Source organism: Grus americana, chromosome Z (assembly GCF_028858705.1).
Source record: "Grus americana isolate bGruAme1 chromosome Z, bGruAme1.mat, whole genome shotgun sequence".
NCBI classification, from domain to species: Eukaryota; Metazoa; Chordata; class Aves; order Gruiformes; family Gruidae; genus Grus; species Grus americana.
In genome coordinates, this window is record NC_072891.1 from 19477527 (window position 1) to 19502050 (window position 24524).

General features: G+C 43.0%; 1 protein-coding gene across 3 annotated transcripts; it reads left to right on the plus strand.

The window, feature by feature from the left end:
• Positions 1 to 14139: 14139 nt before the first annotated feature.
• FST (follistatin) lies at positions 14140 to 23115 on the plus strand. Of its 3 annotated transcripts, none has more exons than XM_054810544.1 (7): positions 14140 to 14672; positions 15631 to 16606; positions 18646 to 18837; positions 19222 to 19440; positions 19787 to 20011; positions 21052 to 21282; positions 21764 to 23115. In XM_054810544.1, coding segments are annotated over exons 2-7 (951 nt in total). In that variant the 5' UTR covers positions 14140 to 14672; positions 15631 to 16524; the 3' UTR covers positions 21766 to 23115. The 3 variants fall into 3 exon arrangements, with proteins under 3 accessions (XP_054666519.1, XP_054666517.1, XP_054666518.1); XM_054810542.1 differs by having other exon boundaries at positions 22007 to 23115; XM_054810543.1 differs by lacking the exon at positions 14140 to 14672 and having other exon boundaries at positions 15350 to 16606; positions 22007 to 23115.
• The last annotated feature ends 1409 nt before the right edge of the window (positions 23116 to 24524 follow it).

Consider the following 24524-nt stretch of genomic DNA (forward strand, 5'->3'; position numbering starts at 1 on the left):
CATTCTGGGGGGGGGACATGTTGTTAAATCCTATGTACACATCATGGCAAAAGCCTCAGGACTGAATACATTTGGCTTAGTTGTTATTTTACAAACAAGATGCTACGGTTGCATTAGCCTTAGGACCTGCTGGCTAGCGTCTATTGATTTATTTACATTTAAAACTACCCAAAGTGTCTGTTTAAAAAGGGTCAGAAGAAAGTCACCCTTAGCAGTCACCACAGAAAGTGTGGATGACTATCCTTCAGGCAGAGCTCCAGAAAAGGGAAAGGGAAGCGGCAGAAGTCAGTTACCAAGCCTAAGTGTTCAGCTCATGCAGAACTGCTGCCTGCAGATAAGCCTGCCTTATGAAAGATGAGGAGTATGTAGTAATTACACAGCCTCCCAAGTCTTAGCTCTCTACAGCCATTCCTAGCTATTGGAAACTCCTCCATGTCCAAAAATTCAGCAAAGAAAGTTTTAATAATATATTCATCCAAAAGGTATGATTCTTGCAGTCTTACGGGGGGAAAACTTCCACCATCCCCATTTACATAGTCCACTGTGAAAAGGGGTTTTTTTGGTCTTTTTTTTGTTGTGTTTTTGGTTTTGGTTTTTGGGGGGGTGGGGTGTTTGGGGTTTTTTCTTCCCCAGAGCATGAGCAGATAATAAATAATGTTACTACACTAATTCAGGAAGCAATGTACAATGGCAAGCATAATTTGAACCACTTCTGCATTACTTACACACTCAAGAAAAACAGCTAGATGTCATTGTGTACAGCTCAGGGGAAACATCTGTTCCAACTGCCTTGGTCAGCAAGTAATAAGGAATAATACTGAAAATATCTGAATGCTGTTATGCAAATCAGTGGTATGCCCTCATGTTGAATATTATGTTCTGTTCTGATTACTCCACCTAAGCAAGGATTTACCAGAAATAGAAAGTGACTGGAGACAGCTGATAAGCATGTTACAGCCATGAGAAAGATTCCATAGTCTTAAAATGTTAGGACTATTTAGCTTGGAAATAAATAAAACCAGCAGTCACAGTGCAAGCATACACTGTAAAATAAAATGGTATGAAGGATGTAAATTGAAGACCCCTATTTTGCTTGCATTTTCTGCCACTTTTCTCACCCTTCATCTGTCTGGTCTATTTAGATGTTGAGATATGAGAATTAAGAACTGTCTATTACTCTAAATTTGAACCATGGCTACCGCAATGAGGCCCACAGATGGTCACTAGGCAATCCCATAACAAACAAGAATAATCTTATTTACCCTTTGTCCTCATAAAACAACCAGGAGAGAATTAAATTTAAAAGGCAACCCATTTTAAATATTAAAAAGGAAGCACTCCTATAACATAGCCCCAAGTGTGGCATTTCGGTGGCACATGCAGCCCTGGGAAGCATCTTCTCACCCAGGAGGGCAACAGATGTGGGAGCGAGCTGCCCTCCCGCAGGTGTGTCACCCAGCCCTGTGGCAGCCCAGCCTCCTGCCACCTTCAGAAGCTGCCCTGACACGAACACAGGGTGGCAAGGAGGACAGCACACTTGTCTTTGACCTTTTTAACTTGCCACTGGAGAGCTGGGGATACTGCAAGGGACTGTCAGTGCAGAAGGGGGGTTGATGCTCCCGCCTTCCGTCTCTCCATCACCGCCACCCTCCCTTGGCACATAGCCCCCCACCCCGGGCAGCTCACAGTGACAAAAAAGCAGCACCAAAGCATGGAGCTCCCAAAGTTTCCAACTAATACTCCAGATGTTTTGTGTTGTACATTAGGTATTTCTCCACACTCCTTTCTGGATCATTCAATGCTGGAAATCGTCAGAGATATGAATCTAAATGTCTGTGGTCCTGAATTACATGTTTCTAATTCACATTTCCATCAAAATATTTTTAGGAGTGATGAAGTGACCTGCTTTACTTAAGTGTTAAACTCAATTCTACAAGATAAAAACCCAGCCAAAGAATTTAGGGGATTCAAAGGGCTTAGACTCTGTGTCAGGTCAAAACCACCGCAGTCACATACGGCAGACAGACCCCCTCTCTGTAAGAGCGAGAGCGTTGATGCACGTTTCAGACACAGAGCTGACTGCTAACTGATTACCACAATGAAGAATCTTCCCTGCTGTGACATTATTCCATATCTGTCTGCCCTGGGGTTTCTTGGTCCTTTTCAGAGGCTTCCGGCAGAGGTGATCTCTGACAGTCAACTGCACTGAGGCACCAGCCCACTCAGCATCGTCATTTCTGTGTCCCAGATAAAGCACTGAAACTTCTTTTCTTTCTATTACCCTTTATCTTCCCGTGTGTGAGAGACAGAGAGAGGAACAAACAAAAGAGTGAGAAAAATTGCTCTCTTTCATGTTTTTACATATCGAAACACAACTATTACAAGCAAAAGATCTGAGATGGGAATCTTAATGGTGGCGATCAAAAATAATCTTCCAGCTGTAGTATTTATGGTTCCAGTTTTAGTTTCAGTAGATAGGAAATTTGTTCCAGCATCATAAGCTTACTTCCATTTGTTGTCTATTGCAAGCACTGGCACATACTTTTAGTGTGGATATTGTGGATACGGTCTGTGAATACATGTTGGCACTGGTTTCCCTGCAGCCACGGAAACACCTGCCTCCAAGCTAATTTATAATCTGCACCTATGGCCATGGGCCACTTACAAGTTTATTGAAAAAGGTCTTGACAAACCATATAGGAAAGACTGTTCTTTCTCTTCCTGTTCCACATGACATAAGTTTGGCATTAACAAGTCACATTTTTATGTCTAACTTTATAGATTGTTAATAATATGTAAAGATATTTGATATGTAAGATCATAGGCCAAATATTTCTCACTCTACCCATGTGAGTAGTCCCACAAACTTTATTTATACAACAAGTCTGAGGAAGACAGTCATGCCTTACCTTCTCTGTAAAATTATTCTGCAGCGTTATGATGCAGCTCTCACCATTACTTACAGCATTCTCATTAACTCTGAAGTACAATGCACGTCCCACTCTTGAGCTCTTCAGACTAAATCCTGTAAGATGAAGGAGAGTTGTCAACACATAAAAAGAAATCTGATAAAGCAATAGAATGCCCTAGTTCTTCTCACATACGATTCAGTATAGTAAAATATCAGATCCCCTTCACGATTTCTGGGTTTAAGGTATTCCATGTCATTCTACCTAGAAAGGATTATGAAAATCCATTCAATTACTATTTTCTTGAAAATATTTTTTCCTTTTGTTCATCAATGACTGTGGAGAACAGGTCTGTAAATGAGTCATTGCTTTTGATTCTAGTGTATTCAGCTGGCATACTATGTCTTGGCCCTGTACTAGACCTAGGTGGTTTGGTTTTGTATAATTAACGTGTAGGCAATCAGGAAGTGGAATCTCCTAGGATGTTTATAAATATCATGACGAGTCATTATTAAAAGTACCAGGAATGATCCTATGGATGATACATCACATGGTCTGGAAAGCACGGAGGAGAAGTTCAGGTTGTAGTAGTTTTTCTCCACTAACTTGCATAGGAACGAAAAGCAGTCCATAAACTACAGAGCAACATAAACAACTCATTCTGATTCAAATCTGGATCCAAGCTGGAAGCGTCTTGGGTTTAGCATTTAGCATTGAGCCCATTTCAACATAGAACAAACAGCAGAAAGTTTCCACGGCATTTGCAGTTTTATTGGAAATCAGCAGATGGTGCTTCCACAAGGCCTTTTACAAGTTATGCTTAATGAAATATATAGGTGGCTAGGTTGTACTGAAATGTTAATTTTAACTGTCATGCCTGGCTGTGCATTGCATTCATAAAGTCTGTTCACTGACCAAGTTTCTTGCATTTTTTTTAATTGCTGACCTATCTGTAAAATGGATGACTTTTGTCAGAAGTTTCACTGTTACGCTTCTACAGACGACAGCATAGGTACTCAGAGTCTGTCATTCTACACCCCCCGAATGATAAGAACAAATTGCATAGCTACTTTGCAAGGTTTCCTTGAAATCTAAAAATACTGACTTAAGTTAGACTGAGAGGCAAAGCCCTGCACAACCCTGGAACGAGCATCCCACCTGAAGAGGAAAACGAGCTGTGGGTATCAAACAGAGGCTCGGGACAGATAACAACTGATGCTAGCACTAATCTGTTGAGGAGTAAAAGTATCAATAGCAGAGGTGCAGCTGCTTGCACAGCCACAGTCTATCTTGATTTCAAGGTCAGCAAGGAAGTCATTCCACGCCTCCACCTACTTGGTGTGTCCCCTCACCTGCACAGATACCCATCCTTCTCCCCTTCTGCCCCACAGCTGGCAAGTAGCAGAGGAAAACAGTCATGAAGCAGAAGCCATTTGTGGCCTCTTTCAGCACGTGCCACCAAAACTGCTTGGATGTGCCAGCAGAGATGCTGTCGAGGGGCAGCATGTTGCTCCCCTCCCTGGCAGCAGGCTCCCCTTCCACCTCCAGCGCAGCACGCGGGTGGGTCCTCCCTCATCCAGCTTATCAGACAGGCGATCCCAGTACCGACGGCTGCATTTTCCCCGTGGCTAACTGCCGCACATTCTATATTTGACAGCAGAGCTTCAAAATAGCCCAGGACCAAATATTTCATTCATAATTACACTCAGATTACAACATGCAGGTATATTATCATTACCATAAATTTACAGTGACCTAGGACAAAACAAATGAAATTAGTTTCTCAGAATGACACGAGAAAGACCAGTAGGGATTTTCCAACAGCTATGTTCTATTTTAACCCCAAATCCATCTTTCTCCTTTGCAAATTAACCTTACATGTACAATGTCAGTCCATTTATATCCAATACTTTATTGCTTAGCAGTGGATTCCTGAAGGTATTCTTGCAAAACACTTAACTGCCTAAGGCCTGGGAGAAATAAAACCTGTTTCTTTTGTTCCCAACTGTTTCTAATGGGATGAATAATCCCTTTAAGTCTGGCAGCAGCTAATATGCCCAGTCAGTGGTAACAATGATTTCCTGAAAGCAACTGATCTGTGTACATCAAATTCTGTCTTTCCTTAGAGCAGATACCTGGGGAAAGGAAGCCACTCCCGGAACAAAATATGATGTCATCATAGTGTGAAAAGGTCATCTGGTGAAATTTGTGGAGAACAGCAAAGCAAGTGAGGCTTCATGAGAGGAACTTACAGCAACCACATGTAATCCTTGATGTGACATGAGTTACCTGGGCAGAGGCAGGACATCAGAGAGGGCAGCACACCTCATAGACCTCAGACCATGGGGTTCCCATGGACTTGGTGGGAACACTCCTCAAGGAACACAGCAGAAATGCCCCTCTGGACAGCTGCAGGCTGAACACCTGTCTTTCCTCATGGCCTTCCAGGGAGTCAGAGCTCGGATGCGATGAGTGGTCTCAGGGGGAGCATCCCTCATGGCACGCCATTTGAAAGACACTGGGGACATTTCCCACGTGCAACTGAAATCCCGTCCTGTTCCACTAGAGGGTTATGCCTAAAGGACAAGTCGCAGCAGCAGCAGCAGCAGCAGGCAGGACCGTGTGCTCTGCCTCAGTGTAGTGCTAATTTTCATTGTCCAAATACAGGGGTACAGCCTCTAATTTACACCACTAGTTTTTCTTGCAGGAGCAATTTATGAAGTACAAACCCCTATATGTTGTCTTTTTCCCCTGCCTGTGTCTCCGAGCCTTCAAAGCTCCCCCTACAAATTTTTCTCAGCCTGAGTTTGCTGCCTGTGGAACAAGAAAACTTGTCTGATTGTAAGACATTAAGACAAAAGAAGGTGCCAAAGATGTCTCTTCTCCTCCAACATACAAAAGAACTGCTTTTTTAAAGATAAAGAATGTTTACAGCATTAAAAAAAAAAAAAATTATTGCAGAAGAGATTGGCTGAAATAACAGGCCACGCACAATAACCATGTAACTGAGAAAGTGATGGGTCCTGGTCTAATAACAGGCATCACCTCCACCTGTGTATCTTGTCTGAGCAGGAATGCTCAGAGAGATCAGATTTGAAGATAATCTTGATTCTGCATTTGAAAGGACATTGCTGCAATTGAATCACAAACAGCATATCATTTCAAGCAAAATATTAAAATATTAAAGAGAAAAAAAAATTGCAAATAAATCTCCACTGTCTACCTTCCTTCCCCACATCTAGACATACTTTTATCTGTAACGATTAATCTCTGTGTCAAGTTGTTCCTTTTTTTAACTTGGGGTTGGAATCCGTCCAGAATTTGACATCCCTTTTCTGTAAAAAGAATATGACTTTATTTCTGAGAAGTTCCAAGTATATTTTGGAGTTTTTATCTTTTTTTTTTTGAATACAATTAATAGAATCAACACCCTCATACTGCACTCTGATTAGAATATTGTAGAAAAAGACAAAAATTACCTGCAACTGTCCTGCTGCAGGATAAAACTGATAAGCATGTGCTAACAAGCCTCCTTTTTAGGAGGCTTAAAGAAGATCTTAAAGATTAAGTGCATCTTTTAACAATACAGGGTAAAAATAGTACTTCTATTTCATTTGTAAGTAGTTCCAGACATTGCAAGTTACGTTGTTGCTATGCTGTTATTTTCCTCAAAAGAGTCAGTTACTTTGCTTGCAGTATTGAATTTTGGGATATTGCAGTTTGAGCGAAGTAGCACACAGAGTGTGATGCTTAAATGACTCTCTTACTGTGTAGATTTGTTACATCTTCATCTTTGACATTTTCCAAATGGATTCTTCTAAGGATTTGTGTTTTACTAGTAGCAAGTGACTAAAGCATGCTTCAAAATGTTGTGGGTAAAGCATTCACTTGCCTGTGGATGTACTTTCTTTCCACCTAACGGATGCAAAATCAGTTTTGACTTAGGTCTTCTTAGGAATGCTCTCCTTTATTCTGTTTTCCTCTGTTTTACCAATAGGTGAGCAAATTACACATACATTAAAGACATCTAAGAAGCATGGAGCTACTCGAATTCATCCTTAGTCCTCAAGAGGTCTCTCATTTTATGAATTCTTAGTAGATATAAGTCAGTTTGGATTAGTGAACATTTGCTTAAATTAACAAATTTTCAGATTTTCAAATTGTTCCTCAAAACCTCCCTTACTATCTGTTTACTGCTAAGATCCCTTTTTAAATTATTTTCTCTGCCAAAATACCATGAGCACCGACAGAAATCATGAGTTTGCTTTGATTCTCTATGGTCCTCTCTGGAGGTTCCAATTATTCCATTATTTACCCCTGAACTATCCTTTCTCTTCCCTCTCCCCTGCCCTCCACCAAAAGCTCTTGAGTTTCTGTAAATTAATATGAAGAAAAGTGTCTTTCTCTGACAATCACATTTCCATAAAGTAGGCCACTTTTGTTATTCTGCTTTCACATCTTTCAAGGCCAGCATGACCCCATACCTTGTAGGTCTAAACTTCCTAGTTGGAAATTCTAGTGTTTCTATCAAGGACATATTGACATTCTTCTTAAAATGCTAGCTACTGGAATCCAGACATCACATCAGAATCTCAGCTTTTATTTTTTAAAAAATTATTTGCAAAATATCATTGTTCTGCAGAAAGACCTGAAAATGTGATTGCCATCTCAGAAACCACAATGTAGGAAAGAAAGAGAACTCAATTAAAAACTACTTATTAAGCTGATTTGTTTTGAGTCAAACCTCACAATACACATACATTCAGGTCACATTGACCCTGGCAATACTGCAGCTCACTGCGGCGAGTAAACATTGAAAGCAAAAGCTCATGAGAACCTCTGGTGAGAGGAGTGAGACCTAAGGCACCCTCTAATTAACCATTACTGCCACATCACTACAGAGAAGCAGGAGCCTACCAAGACTCTCAGATTTGCTGTTTTGGCTCCTACTTAATGGATAGCATTATTACAGCATTCAGGTTAGAAGGAGTTTAGATGCTGTGGCGAATCAACTTTGGAATACACTGTGACTTTTCCCATTTGCAGAGATAGCCTCCTTTATATGCAAAGCTGGAAAGGAGACTACATCGCTTTCTCACCATCACCACCACAGAATTTCATCTTCCGTTTGAATCCTGTGTAAGATGCTCAAAAAGTTCAATGAGCTCAGCAGGACATGGTCAATGAGTGTGATGAGGGACTAGAAACAGGCTGAGTTTAGACTTAGAAGTGTGTGCAATTAAGGTGGAACTATGAAGCTAGAAATAAGGAATACATGGACCCTGGGGCCACTGTTATCGTCTACTGCCTGTAATGAAAGAAAGTGGCACAAACTTCATGAGCAAACCTCAGATAATTCTTTTGTCTTCAAAAAAAGTGACTCAACGGTAAATGTAATAGATATAGATAAAAGACAGCCACCTAATACAGACCAAATCCTGAATGTCAAGATTTTATGATGCATTCATGAAACATTTTTTCTTTTAAAAATCAACTTTTCTTTATCGTTTACATTTTAAAGCATGGGGCCAATCCATGGATTTTTGCATGCATAAATGAGATAAAGGAACAGAGCAGCAGGAAAGGATGGCCAGTGGAGACAGATTTAGTTGAGATTTGGGGCTTCTCCCTTTTATTCCACAGGTTGTCTATAAGTCTTTGGGCACATCATTTTGTGCTTCATTCAGTTGCCTAAACTAAGACATTTAATGTCATTTGTAAAGTCCAAGTGTACCCAGGTTATTCATACAAGGCTAGCAGATGTGATGCTACACACTTCTGGAGCGGCAGGATAGGTACATTGTGTGGGAAAACGGCTAAAGCCTTTTTCCTGCCTATATCTATCTCAGCCTCTCTCATCTGACATGCAGATAATCTCCATGCTTACTCTTCCTGCTCTCACAGCAGCCTCGTACAATGGAATTGTTAAGGATTAGTAGGTTCTCTGAGTTGGAGGCCCCACAGGTATCAGCCCCACTCTCATGGCCAGGGGAAACCAAGGACTTGGTTGATCATTAGAAGACGTAAGGGCCAGGGCAGAGACAAAAAAGCAGAAGCTCAAACTCATGCGTTCTGGACTGTCCTGCAAACTTGTGACTGAACTTGCTACCCTGTGCACAGAAGATACAGTATCTCCTCTTTTTCCAGACAACCAGGGAGGAAGGGAACTTACAGTACCCTAAGGACTGGGAGTCTGGATATCAATCCTTCTATTCATGACTTCTGGCTCCTCAAGTAATCTCTTGATCAAGTGTAGAAGAAAGCATATGTGAACTAACGAAGCTAGTGGACAGAACAGGAGCAGCAGGGCTCCTCCTAGATGCCATTATTGGGGGAGTATTGGGAGGACATAAGCCAGTTTTTATGCTACTGGAGGGAGACAATTCTCACAGTACATACTGCGGAACCAACAAACTCTCAGCAGTCCATGCAGGGCCTCCCCTTCAAAAAAAATGTATGCAATAGGTCCCAAAAGAAAGCATAAATTACCCTGGGCTCTTCTTCCTTCCCATACTACTAGCTAATACTTGTAGTCATATTTATTCCATAAAACCCTGGCTTCAAAATAAGACTTTAGAAGGTCTACAGATACCGCTATTTCGCACTGCAGTAAGACAAGTTGACAGAGTTACTTGCAGTGCCATTTACTTAATATAGCAAAATACCTTGAATTTGTACTAAAAATTAATTTTGGAAATTCACTGTTGTTCATGTGATAGCAGAAATGTGCTTTGTAATGGGCTGAAAATGTTGATTACCTATGAAGAGTTGTCATACATGTGTGATGCTGTACCAGACTCTGAAATAAAAATGTTTACATACTAAGTTGTTTTAATGAATATATTTCATTACAAAAGAAAAATTTGAAAGAATTGGGATAATCATGAGACATTCCTTTTCTGCTCATAAAAATAAAGCAACTCATCACAATTGGGGAAAAACCTTTTCTTTGCTTCCATCATAGCCATGACCTTAACTTCTCTAAAATTCTTTGTCACAGTTAGTCTCATTTAGATCATTATTTTTGATGAGGGCTCTGTCTAGTTCATTTGTTTCCTCACACGTTATATATTCACCAACATGTGCAACACAGTACTAGAAGGTGACATTTGGAGTTTATCGATATGTACCATACAGGACAATTTTGATAATGTCCCAGTAAGCTGCCACTGACTAAACAGCAGTCTAAAATCCATTTGGTTCCATTAATCTCTGAAAGTAAACCATTAAAACTGATCCTCTTCCTTGATGGGCAATAAAGTAAATACAAACCTCACAATAAGAAGTTAATGATCTGTCCCTAACAAGGCTGTAACTTTGACGTACTCAAGCACCTACTCTTTCAGTCTAGAAACAAGATCCAGTATGTCACTAGATACATGCACTGAACTGGAAATTGTCCATTAGTTACCCTTTTTGCCATGCTATATTCAGCTTGTCATGGTTGGCTATGGGTATCACTCTTAACAGTGATTTTTATTCCATTTAAGCTCCAAGTCAGGATCTACAGTCAAACAAAGCCTTTTTTGGATTAGAAAATGATGTGACTCCACATACCCAATGAATCAGATATGCCCTCCACATTAACTTTAATAGACTCAAACTAACAAGAAGAAGAATGAAGTAATGGCAAAAATTAATTGAATTTTCACAGTAGTTATTTACAAACTACGACCATCTTCACTTTAATCTTGGGTTTAGTCTCCCATCCTGTTCCAGCTGCAACTGATTGCCAACTGACATGTCTTTTGAAGTCTGCCACACAAAATGTTCCAGACCTTAAAAGTACAATGACCACACATAACCCCTCCATTCCTAAAGCACCATGCTCCTCATCTATAATTTTAACTTAAAAATTTGAAGTTTTATCACTGAGCATGACATAGCTCCACTTGGCAGACTTGTGGAAGTAGAAAAGGCAATTTGCCAGTCAGGAAGCTGGGCAAGAGCCATTCTGCACTTAGCACATGACTTAAGACAGCCAACAGCCAGCTTAATGCTGCCCAAACTGAAATGGCCTTCCAGGGTGCTGTTCTACTGACAGCTTTTCTCGTTCTGTGCTCCCTCCTACTATGCCACTTCTTAAGCCTTTACGTGGAAGTGGGTTGTCTAGAGCTGGTGGTGCTGCCTTTCTGGCATTTAGGCATTCCTTTAAAACAGTAGCATCCTAAAGGGATGTTAAGAGCAGGTTTCCAGCAATAACTACAATTTCTTTTCTTTTTTTTTAAGTTTTCAAAATTTGATTTAGAATCAAAATTCCTGCTGCTATTGACAATACTGCAGTCCCAACATGAAGGAGAGACTTTTTCCACCCTAGAAATTCCATTGTCTGTGTGCATTTCTAGTTTTCCTCTGTTCTCTGAAATTATATAGAAAAGTATTTGATCAATAGATCAGTAAAGTGATAGATCAGTATACTCCTTTATCATTTTTCATTTAACTTCCTCAGACAGTTAATAATTTTAATACTTCCCTTCTTACAATTTTTTCCATTCCTATTTTCTAGTGGAATTTTGTTCTTTTGCCCAAGTTTTCAATAACCTGGAAAGCTTTCGTAACTCGTTTAGCAACCTGTATTCATTCTACTCACGCATTAAGCTCGTCTTACCACGTCACATCCTGTTTGCAATGAATACTGAATAACAAAGCTTGCTGCACTTCCTCTGTGCTGGTTCATGGTACTGCCAACTCAAGAAAAGAAAATGTCTTTGGAGTGTCTAAGACAGCTCGTCCAGTTCTGGCCTACAACAAGGGGAAAGTATCCACCAAACTGTAGAGGCATACACCATTCTGTTACTAGTCCCTGAATCACCAAAAAATGGTAGGAAAGGGGTCAGTTTGGCTCATACCACATATATGTCAATTTTATCAGTCCTAAAATGTGAATGCCACCTGTCTACATGCCCTTTCTACAGTATGAAGAAAGCCACAAACACACAGTTACCAAACCTCCATGAGCTACCAGAAACTTTCCATATTTAAGATCAGATTACTCGAAGTCACACGGTTCTATTCTTCCTGTGAACCACAGGAATCAGGCTAAACCTTTAGCGTGCCCTCCAGACAGTCTGAGCATCTATCATAGGGTGGATTATTACAACTGCAAATTGCTCGCCTACAAGAGGACTTCTTGACGATGGTCAATTCCTTCTTTCCACTGAACCACGGGGAGAAATACTGAACCACGGGGAGAAATTTCAGATAGTATACCTGTTTCCAGCTGTCTTGGTCAAGAGGCATGACAGCTTTTCAGATGTGACTTGCCAAATATCTACTGATGGTCAAACTTATATTCCCTTTGCAGCTTTTACCGGTGGTATTTATTAGGTAAAATCCCTATTACCTTTTAATTCAATCCATTGCCCACTACCTGAAAACAGACATCAACTTTTAGGTCCACTGAAAGAATCACCTAATAAGCACAACACTTGCCAATACCATACAATGCAATTTCTATGTATAACAGTCTCACTTACATGTAGGAATAATTTCAGTGTAATAGCACATGTATTCACTACCTAATATTACATTCAGTTAATATATTTTGGAGCTTAGTTTTATCAGGAATTGGTTTGCTTAATTTTTCATAGAAAAGTATTGGCCAAATCAATAAATGAACCTTTGCAATCCAAATTTTTATGCTACTTTATGCTGAAAAACAGCACATGAAATTTCTACAGAAAAGGCTGTTGAAGGCTTATATTGCCCTATATTGAAGGGGAAAAAAAAGAAAGGGAAAGCTTATAAAATGGAACAATGCAATGGTGCTCAGAGATGTCCTTAAATCTGGTATCTGAGATGCAAAAGAGGGGAACCTTTGCAAAAGTGCAGTATTCCAGAAATGGACCCTTCTTTTTTGTAATAATCAGGACAATTAGATGGGAATAAAGGAGGCTAACAAGTCTTCTCTCCTACCAGAAGAGGACGTTCTACCTTCATTTGTGTACTTGCTCTGTGGGAGAAGCCAGTTGGGTGAGAAACCACACAGGATGATGCATACATCCAGGACCACAGGAGGGTGTTTGAGTCCTTTTCCTCTCCCTTGAATGTTAGGTTAGGAAATGACAGGATAGGCCTTCCTATTTTCTCTCGCCCAAAATCCAGATCCCTTGCAAATAATCAGCTTTTGCTTGGAGTCTTACCCACATCCTCGGAAAACTTTATGCAGACGTGCTCCTTATCAAAGAGAGCGTCCCGAGGTGGTCCATTCTTGATACAAGCAACCACTCCTCTGTTGAAAGGCAGCTCATTGAGGGGAAAAGAGTAAAAGGAAATACATCATACTAGTACAATGAATACTGACTTATCACAAAGTAAGTATTCCTCCTACATATAGGTATGTGTGTATATATATGTGTGTGTATATGTATATGTACGTTAACAGCACATGTCACACAAGGTTACACTTGGGGATTATTTCTTCCTCCTACTCAGTATTTTGCTGCAATTTTCCTCAGAGACCAGCAACTTAATATTTTGGATTACGGGGTCTGTTGTAGCTACAGTTATATTACAGATAGGACAAAGACATACATTTTATGTAAATTGAGAGCTAAATCTGAACTTTCCAAACGTTTGAGATGTTAGTATATATGGGGGTTTTTAAAAGGCTTTATTATTCCAAGATCAGGGCCAGCTGCAAAGATTGGATTCACATCCAAAAAACATATATAAAAATGCATACACTTCTTGGTAGAAAGAAGTTTTAAAACCTGTCAGGCTGAGAACAACACTCTTTTTGTGTGCTGCCTGACAATTCAGTTACAGATCGACCCTATTGTTTTTTTGGTAATTTAAATATGATTGGTGGCAAAGCAGAAAGGGGTGGGGGAGTTGTACAGGGAGGCACACAGTGAGAAAGAAGAAAGCATTTCTGATTATACAATATATCCCTGACATGTTGTTACACACCAACCCAATATTTAGCATTCAAAAAAGAAGAAGAAGGGGGAAAAAAGAAAAACAATAAAAGAAACAGCAGCTGTTTCTATGTGATGTCAGAGAACAGGTGTGATACAAATCTCCATACCAGCGCAATCATATTGATCTCCTGATGATACACGCATGAAGCACATGTGCAAACGTTATCGACCCATCCGGCATCTCATTTCCAGGAAAACGGCCTGAAAATGCCTCTCTATAATTGAAAACATTATCAGGATAAACACCGTATTGGCCAATTATTAAAAAACACACATACTGAGTAAGAAAAGGTGAGCCTGCCCTCACAGCACGCCCCGGCACGGCGGGCGTGCGGTGCCTCCTCCCTCGGCAGCAGCCGCCTCCGCTCCCCGCGCGGCCGCCCGGACACCCTGGGACCCCCCGGGGACCACCCCCCGGGCCACCCGCGCTTGGGTGAGAAGCGGCTCGGCCCCGGCGCTGTCCCCAGGGGGGGCACCATGCTACTTCCCGAGGTGTGCGGCGGCGGTGGGACGCCGCTCCGGGCCGGGGCCGCGGCCCCGCGGGGCAAGTCGGAGGGAGACCTGGGAGAGGGGGGCCCGGGGGATGGCGGCGAGGGCAGGCAGGCCTCCGACCTCCCGCCTCGGCGGGCTCCGCGCCCTTTCCTACGCGCCCCGCGACGGGCCGAGCCCAGCTCGCTGTCCCCGCAGCCTGCAGGGCTGCTCCGCGCCTCCCCGCCGAGCCGTGCCCGCCGGGGGGGGTGGGGGGGGGGCACCGGCCCCTCGGGGCAACTTGTGATCGGGATCCGTCCCCTCCGGGAGGAGATGCAGGTTCTGAAACCGGCCCTTCATTTGCGGCTCGGGGGTAAGGGGTGTTTTGCTGCTAATTGTTAATGTCGTCTGCCATTAGAGGGCACTACGCAACTCTGCATTAACGCTGCTCCGGCGAGCGACGAGGGAGAGGCGGGGCGGGGGGGGGGGGGCAAGGGGGAAGGAGAGAGAGAGTGTGAGAGAGAGTGGCACCAATTTGGGAAAAGATTAAAAAGGATGTGGAGTCCCGGAGCTTCTGAAGTGCTCAAAATGCCCGGGCGCTGCTCAGGACGATGATCATAATAATAATAACAAAAAAAAAATATGCAGCGAGGTCAATCATTTACCAGTCTGCTTCTTAATGCGTGTGACCGCAGGTGGTACCGAGGGACATTGTGATTCATGCCCACTTTCAAAGCAGGACCAGGGCCCGGTCTGAGGCACCCAAACAACTGTCTTCTAATATTAGCACGGCTGTATTTCTGGATCTATTATAGTCTGTCCAGACAGATCCCATTGTAATGGGATCTTTTATTAAAAGATTAGCACTATCTCCTGCAGTTGGTGGAAAAAAATCTGTTATCACTGAGTTATTTGCAGTTGTGGGGAGGGGGCGGGCGGTGGGGGGAGCCGGAGGGCGGGAGCGGGGAGGAGGGGTGTGGGGAGGGCCGGGCGGAGGGCGCGGGCGGCCGCGGCGCACCGGCCCCTGACCCGGCACTGTCCGGGCATTCCTGTCTGCATACTTCGCAGTCTGTTGTGCTTTGGTGGCTCAGAAAAGCGAAAGAATCGAAATTAAAAAGGCAGCTTTTGAATAAACAATACCATTTTCCGTTAAGTAATCGTTTTGTATAAAAGGAAATATCGCCTACTCAGTTTCATTCAGTGGTGCCAAAAAATGTTATAAATGAGAGACCGCCAACTTTTCTAAGGGGAGAATAATGCCAGACTGTGCTTAATAAACTAGTGCCCTAGAAGTTCATTATCGATGTTGCAATCTTTTCTGATTCTGAAAGGAGACCGCCTACGTCGCCCCCATTCCCGTCTCGTCCTCCCGGGCTCCCAGTGAAAAGGCTGTCACTTGGGCACGGCCCTAGGTATTAAACTTGTATTTGGTCCTTTTTCTTCTTTTTTTCTTTTTTTTTTTTTTTTTAATAAGGTTTGGGGCTGGTCGGTTCGTTGGGGTTTGGGGTTTTTTTGGGCCGAGTCCCGCCGAGCGAGCTGCGTGCCCGCCAGCTGCCTCCCGCCCGTCGGAGCTGCGGGGAGTGAGATTTATTCTTAGCAGCCACTTCGCGTAGGGACGGCAGCGCCCCGCGGCCGCGGAGCTGACTCCGGGCGGGCAGGCGCCGCTCCGCGCCCCGGCAGCCTCCGCATCTCCGCGCACCCGCCCGCGCGGTCGCGGAGGGACAAGGGGTGCCCCTCGCGCGGCCGCGACCCCCGCGGGTCTCCAGTCCCCGCGGCGCGGGTGCGGTCCTCCGCGCGTCTCCCCGCTAACGCGGGCGCGGCCAGCTCCGCGGGCGCGGTGGCCGGGGCTCGCGCTGCCTCCCGCTGCGGCGCCAACGGCTCCGGCGTCTCCGCCGCGTAGGTCTGGCGTGGGGCTGCGCGGGTGCGCGCCCGTGTGTGCGTGCACCTAGAGCAGATCATTGGAGAGGGTTTCCAGAAGGTGGAAAATGTCACCTGATTCACACTGAACTTTTTAAATCTCCCCACCCCCGAGCAGACACACACACACATTAGGAGACCGCCCACCGCAGACAGCTAAGACCCCCGTATAGATTTAAAGAGAGACTGCATTCAGAGCCTGACGTTCATTCAATAGAGCGATCATAAGCAGGCTGGCTAGTGCTCGCTCCCTCTCCCTACTCCCCCTCACGCTGTTTCTGTGTCTCTCACTCCCTGCTATACTGAGGATGTTAAATCAGAGAATCCACCCGGGCATGCTCTTACTCCTGATGTTTCTGTGCCACTTCATGGAAGATCACACAGTGCAGGGTAAGACCAGATTGTTTATTCGCAGATATGTTTCTTTATTATTACTATTGTTTTCTGTCTTTCGGGCACGGTTTAGTTTGCTTGCGGTGTTAAAACGCCTCTCTCCAAGGTCCAACAGGACAGAAGTTAACGTGGGCATGGGATTGCTTTGTACCGAGGTGCAGAGGTGTCATTTAGGTTCCTTTTTGATCGGATCTTCGCGCTGCTCTGCATAGGCAGAGAGGACAGATGAGGATGTTTCTTGGTATTTATTGTTATTATGTAGCATGAATGAAGAGCAGCATCGCGAGGGAACTTTCCCAGTCTCGGCTGAGTGCTCAAAGTTTGTTGGTAATTTAGCTCAGATTTTTATCTCGCCTGCCTGACGGAAGGAGAGGTGGTGATGGGGAGCCCCACGATTACAGCTGACATTTTTAGAAACCAATAAGTGGTCATTTTCCGGACATTCCTTTAATATTGGGATTTCCTCCTCTCCCCGCCTTTTTTTTTTTTTTTTTGTGAATAAATATTAGTGTTGTAAATTCTCCTGCACTGAAGAGTAAGCTAAAATAATTTGGCTTTTTTTTTTTCCCCATGCGAACAAAACAAACCCAAACCTGATATTGACAAGTCTTAAGAGCCCTCTTTCGACACAAGGGAATATTGATTTTTAGTTTTGGAGCTTTCTTCCCTTATCTTGACCATGTTCCAACCACAACCTGGATGTCTTTCCATTGCTTGTAGTATAATTTTTTTCCTTTTTTTTTTTTTCCCCTACTACCGACCTAGAGCGTAAATTAATCTAATGTAGGCAACTGTAAGACACAAAACTTTTTTTTTTTAAGGGCGTTGTTTGTTCAATGATTTTAAGCGGGGTTTGGGGGGGGGGTGTCTTCCCCCGCGCCCAGCGACATCTCGGCTGGCCGATCCTGACCCCTCGCTGCGGTGCATTCCCCTCGGAGTAAGGAGGCAGGATCGAGCCCTGGCTGGATTAGGACCAGAATCAATTGGTATTGAGTTGCTGGAGAAGTCACACTGGTTATTCACGAGAGACTCATCCCAACCAAAACTCTCCAGCTAAAAAGGGGGAGTTGCTTGGACTAATGTTCTTGGCTTGACTCCACAAATAACAGGGATAACAGTGAAAAAAAAAAAAAAAAGGGAACCCACCCCCCCCAACAAAAACCTCAATCTATCCAGTTTAGGGACAGTGTACTTTCCTCTGAAATTCTTGCGGGAGAGACGGCACCTATAACTTTTCCAGCTTGATCGATTTTTAAAACTCTGTAGGACCTCCTACTCTATGTGCCCTTGTATTTTCTGTACTTTGCTCACTTTTTTGGAGCTCTTCAGACTTATTTTAGTGAAGGAAAGACATTTGTTAATAGAAACAGCAAAATGTGGAGATTTCGAAAGACTTCGCTAACAGCAAATGTTCCCAATTCGTGGAGATTGCAAAATGGGCTGGGACTGAAACTCTGTGCGGCACTAAAACAATGCTGCTGTGCAGCCGCGGTGAGGAGGAGAGGGCAGGGGGAGGAGGAAGGAATTTGCAAGCGCGATTTTCTTTTTATTCCCTTTTAAATGCACATCCTTTTCAAGCCTCTGTCACGTGCCGGCAGTGCTCCTTCTGCTCTACATATGGAATAAATAGCTCCGAAAACTGCCTCGTCCTGTTTTGATCCGGTCTTTTCCTTCTTTCTTTCTGTGTTTTTTTATTATTATTATTTGTTCTTTTGTGGTTTGTGTTTTTTGTGTTTTTGTTTGTTTGTTTGGGGGAGTTTTGTGGGTTTTGGTGTTTTGTGTTGTTGGGGTTTTTTTGTTGTTTTTTTGGGGGGTTTTTTTGGTTTTGGGTTTTTTGGGTTTTTTTAACTGCGCTCCCAAATGGGTAGGAGCAGCTGCGGGTTATGAAATGGGACAAATAAAAGTAAACAGTCTAGTAAAAGTCATTGCAAGGCGCACGTGTTGTGTCTGGGTCACTGGTGACTGCCACTGATCCGGCTGGGTGTCTCCCCCCGCCCCTCGTGTCGTCGTCGTCCCGTCCCCCCCCCCCCCCGCAGCTGGGAATTGCTGGCTCCGGCAGGCGCGGAACGGCCGCTGCCAGGTCCTCTACAAAACCGACCTGAGCAAGGAGGAGTGCTGCAAGACTGGCCGCCTGACAACTTCGTGGACGGAAGAGGACGTTAACGATAACACGCTTTTTAAGTGGATGATTTTTAATGGGGGAGCCCCAAATTGCATCCCGTGCAAAGGTGAGGGGGTGCTGGCGAGCCGCTCCTGGCTGAGGAGCGGTTCAGGCAGGGACTGGGCTGGGGGAGGAGGGGGGGGAAGGAGCTGCAGGGGGGCAGCGCGGTTCTCCCGCTACCTTCGTCGGTGAGGCTTTGCGAGGCGTTTGGTACCAGCCCCGGGATCAGTGAGGGGACCCCCATTTCCGCAGGGAGGAGGGGAGCGACCTCCTCTCCCCACTGTCCTCACTGGCGGGGGGAATTTCCCTCGGGTGGTTTTTCCTGGAGGCGGGGAACGTGCTTTGTCTCTGTGCTCTGGGGTCATGGTGTCTTTTTTTTCTTTAAGCAGTTTTGACACCAGGTCTGTTCTGCACACTTGGTACTAAAGTGGTGCCTCTTTCCTTCCATCAGAAACGTGTGAGAACGTGGACTGTGGACCCGGGAAGAAATGTAAGATGAACAAGAAGAACAAACCTCGGTGTGTTTGTGCTCCGGATTGCTCTAGTATCACTTGGAAGGGCCCCGTGTGTGGCTTAGATGGGAAAACCTACAGGAACGAGTGTGCCCTTCTCAAAGCCAGATGTAAAGAACAGCCCGAACTTGAAGTCCAGTATCAGGGCAAATGCAAAAGTAGGTTTGCAAATCTAATCCAATCTCCCTCAAATGCCAAAGGGTGTGTGTGTGAGTGTAGGGAGAAGGAGCTGTTGGACCTAATCCCCACAGGAACCAGAGTGATGTTGGGAGGCACCAACTTCACAGACAAGGATGTAGCTGGATTGAGAGTTCCCCACAGTCTAGCAGCACTTGTGTCCCACCAGCTACCCTGAGATGGGAAAGTTTCCTCCAGCGGCCCTTAAATGAGGAGAGCTGCTGAAGGCTTTTATCTGATCATTTGTTTCATTGTGTCACCCATTCACTCCTTGTTGGGGCTCTGGGATCTCCTATTAATCACTGTATGTTTCCATCTTTATTTCAGAGACCTGTAGGGATGTTTTATGCCCAGGCAGCTCCACATGTGTGGTTGACCAAACTAATAATGCCTACTGCGTGACATGTAATCGAATTTGCCCAGAGCCTACTTCCCCTGAACAGTATCTCTGCGGGAATGACGGCATAACTTACGCCAGTGCTTGCCACCTGAGGAAAGCTACCTGCCTGCTGGGCAGATCCATTGGATTAGCCTATGAAGGAAAATGCATCAGTAGGTATCTCAATCAGAGGGTAAGGGTGGGGGGAGCTTTCTCAGTCACCTGTTTCAGAGTATTATGTGTGCAATTGGATGGATGTACTTAGCCCCCAGGGAGGAGGAGAGACTTCCAGCAGCCTGGGTTAGGGCTCCCCTCCAGGAAAAGGAGAGCCAGGGTGAGCTTTGCCCCAGAAATATGGCAAAAGGGATAAGGGAGTATAGGGCCTGATCCTGCTTATCTTGCTGTTGCTGTGGGCGCTGACATTAGTATCTGAAGCAGAAGTACTTGCCATTAAATAGATGATGACATGGTTACAGTGTAACAAGGTCTCGATATTCAGTGGATCTGGATTCCTGGAAACAATTGTCTTCAAGTGGTCTTGGCAAAGCTTGCGTTAACTTAATTGGAAACATCTGATCACTTTTTCCTCTTTAGAAATATTGCAGAGTTTGGAGACAGTGGGTGAAGATAGGAAGATAATCTCTGTGCATCTTGACATTTTGTATTGTGATTTCCAGACAGGACTGATAGCGAACCATGTTAAAGAGGAAGCACCTTCAGGGCAGCCTCTGCTCTCTTAAAACTGTTGGGGAAACTCATGGGAGTCTCAGGCTGCTTTTAGATGGCATAGGTTGAGGTGAATTCCCTTTCCAATCTTGTAGACAACTACTCTGTGTGGGTTAGTTTAAAAATAATTGATTTAGAAATGCTGAATGTGTTGGCAAAATCTGTCCTTACCGCTAATTTAGGGAGCTGAATTTCCACTGACATCAAACAGAGCAGGAAGGTCATGTACAATAGGCAAATGTAATTCTGTATTCCCAGAGCCAAGCTCTGCTGGCACAGCTGTCTTTCCTCCCCCACATATAGACAGGCAATGGTGTCCAAGGGACTACTTGCTTGAGCAAAATCAGCAAGTATCATCACATCTGCTGCATCTGAGCTTTGTCTATTCACAGTTCACAAGGGAAAGGGAGTTTGGGGTTGTTTGTTGTTGCTTTTCTTTTTTTCTTTGTCTTTTCACTTACCTCTAGTATCCTGTGTATATTTTTAGAAGCCAAATCCTGTGAAGACATTCAGTGCAGTGCTGGGAAGAAATGCTTGTGGGATTTTAAGGTTGGCAGAGGTCGATGCGCCCTCTGTGATGAGCTATGCCCTGAAAGCAAGTCAGACGAGGCAGTCTGTGCCAGCGATAACACAACTTACCCAAGCGAGTGTGCCATGAAAGAGGCAGCCTGCTCCATGGGCGTGCTTCTAGAAGTAAAGCACTCTGGATCTTGCAACTGTAAGTGAGATTTTTAACTCTGCAGACATTTAAAGCTTCTGAAGGGAATCCCTAGGTAATGAAGACTTATATCTTTAAACGTAAGAAATCTTGATTTAGAGATTCAAGATACCGTACAGGTGCCATATAAGTTTGTATCTATCATGCACACACTTTGGTTATTGTTAAAATGCAATAGATCTCCAACAACCAGTTGGCCTTCAAGTTGGGGTTTTGGGGCTATTCTAAGGACAAGTGATTCTGTCAGAAAGGGGTTGCCCTAGCAGTGTAATTCTAGTGATTTTCTCCTACTTTGTCTGCTCTCGTGTGCTTCGCTGATTGCTTTATTAACACCTGGATAAACTCTTAACTCGATCCAAAAGAACAAGCTTAATGGTAGTACATGGGCACCTGGTTTAGCACAGTTGCCTCTACTAACTCTGAATGAAGGACACAAAGCAGTTAAACCTAGAACACAAGAGCGCTTTTTATTTGATTTCAGGAATCTGCCAATAAAACCTGAGCCATTGATTCTTCAGAACTTTCTGCAGTTATGACTTCATAGATTATGTATAAAAAACCTTATTGCATAACAGCAGATGCCAAAGAGCATCTCACTACAAGTCGCATAAAATGCAACGCTGTATTGTGGCTGTTCAGAGGGCTTTGAAAACATGCACTGAGCTGCTTCTGCGCTGTTGTTGTCCTTATTTAAACAACAGCTCCCCTGTATTCCCCCATCTAGCCATTAATGAAGACCCAGAGGATGAAGAGGAAGATGAAGACCAGGACTACAGCTTTCCTATATCTTCCATTCTAGAGTGGTAAAACCTCCATCACTATTGGAACAGCCATTGGGCACGAAATCAATGTCCATACTGTAAATAAGTGTATGCTTATTTATTTTGGGGAGAAAAAAAGTATACATATAGTTGAGTCTCGTAGACATTTATTTATACTGTGTCATGTTTTATAATTTATACATAAAATGTCTGGTTGACTGTACACCTTGTTTTTTGAAGAAATTTATTCGTTACGGGAAGAGCAGTGTTATTTATTGTGAGGTCTCTTACTTGTAAAGTAAAGCTTTTCTTTTTCCTTGTAAACTGTAAAAGTCCATTCCTTAGAGCTTACCCACATGATCTCACCTCTTTGTTTCACTGATGTTAACTCTTTTCCACTTAACAACTTGCATGTCGGTTTCTGTTATGTTTATTTATTGGATTTTCTTCTTGCCGGTTCTGTACATAAAAGATCCCTCGGGTTTTTGTTTACAAGGAATCTTGACTGACCAAAAGGCGTTGCAACTGGCTTAAGTATACTTCCAGGGTGCAGTGAGGCGATCTTTAAGGAAACTTCTCACACTTCACTTTTCTCTCCTTCTGATCACATCATGTACTGAAGTGATCTCAATGTGCTGAGCGATTATACTGTACTATAGAAATTTCGGACCCAAAGAAATCGGATTATGAAGGTTGTTAATAGCTACAGGGCTAACTGTAATAAGAATAAAGGTTTTATTTTATTTGTATTGTTTTATTTTTTGTAACATGCATAAGTTTTATCAGGTGTTTCCTTTAAGATGGTCTTGCAGTACCACTTTCAAAGTTTTCTTTTCCCAATCAGTGTGTCACTAAAATTATATCAAAGCTTTATCAGTTCAAGTTTCTTGCTTTTCATAATACTTTTTTTCTGATGCAATTTTATATTTTCAAACATGGCGAGTTAAATATAAATTCATTTAAATATATAGTTTTGTACTTTTCTACCATGTAAATGTGCAATGTATATAAAAGTTATAATGTGTATTTGTAAATAAATGATGAGTGAAAAAATAAAAAATGGAATTTTCCCTAGAGGCAGTCCTTAGTTTTTGGTTGTAAAGGGTTCTGGCCCTCTGGTGCAGAGAAGACATACTGGTGGTTAGAGGAAAGGAGGCTTGTGTGTGGCATAGCAGTGGAACACACTGGTTAAGGCCAAAGCTTTCAGCTGACATTGATTCAATAACACACACCCCCCCTTTGTTTTTTCCAGACAGGAGCAATGTCTGAAGAAGAAAAATACCAATGTTCATTGGTATTAATTAATTTTAAATCCAACTACAGTGATGGAGGAGAAGAGATTCGGCATTTTTTTTCCCTCTCCATCCTCTAAATAAAAAGTCTGTCATTTCTTGGACATCTTTAACTTCCATATTTCTAGGAGGCTGTGAACATGCATTTGAATTTCAGATCCATGTTACTGGGGTTGCAGTTGTATCACCATTTTAGATGACCAATAGAAAAAGCAAAACATGGCCTACTTGCCCAAATTCAAGATGTGTAACAATTGGCACAAAAGACAAAAAAAACCCCAAACAACAAACCATCAAAGAGCACATCATCACTTGGATATTATTTTCTCCCAAAAGGAAGGTTAATTTAGAAGTTCTTTTTGGTGAACCAATATTCAGACTGGGCACACTTTTAAGAGTGGGCACTAATACGATGAACTTAGGAAAGGTAACAACCATGAGCACAGCAGGGACAAAACCCCTGTTTTATGCTATTGGGGTTATGCTGGTCTCCCAAATAAGACCCCATTTATCAAAATTTCTCTATCATACTGCATAAAACTTTAAAATGAACTTAAGCACCTCATTCAATAGTGTTTTAAGTACTTCGCTGAACTGAGGTCTGAGAACAGAAGTTGACTTACCCATTTTGTTTAAATACAAATCATATTTGAAGGCTGTTCCTGCTATAGTCTTCTGTATAATTTTTACTATAAACTCTGATTTGTTATGGGTTATTTAGCACTATCCAAAGCAAATACAATTTCTTCATCTGTGAATACATAAAAAACCACAAGTGTGCATTTATAATATTGTATTCAAAATAATAGCAAAAATATTTTGCCCTTCATCCTCCTGTAGCTTTATGTAGACAAGTAGTCTCTTTGGAAGGAAGTACATGATGAGAGGAGCAAAGGGAGCTGGATGTTGGTCTCCTGAGGGAACAGAACCCAGAATAAAAGAGAACAAGGGCTGGGAGAACAGAGGGATGGAAAAAGAACTGGAAAAAATCTCTTAAGGAACTAATAAACACATGACAATGACATAGAGACAGAATAGTTAATAGATGTGGAGAGTATCAGAGGAGATTTTTCTCAAATTCAGATAGGTGCCAGCTACTTCATTTCCAGCAAAACAGCAACATTAAAAGACTGTTTTTAATTGTAAATATATTTACATGTCTTACAAAGAGACTGTAGCAGAGCAGGAT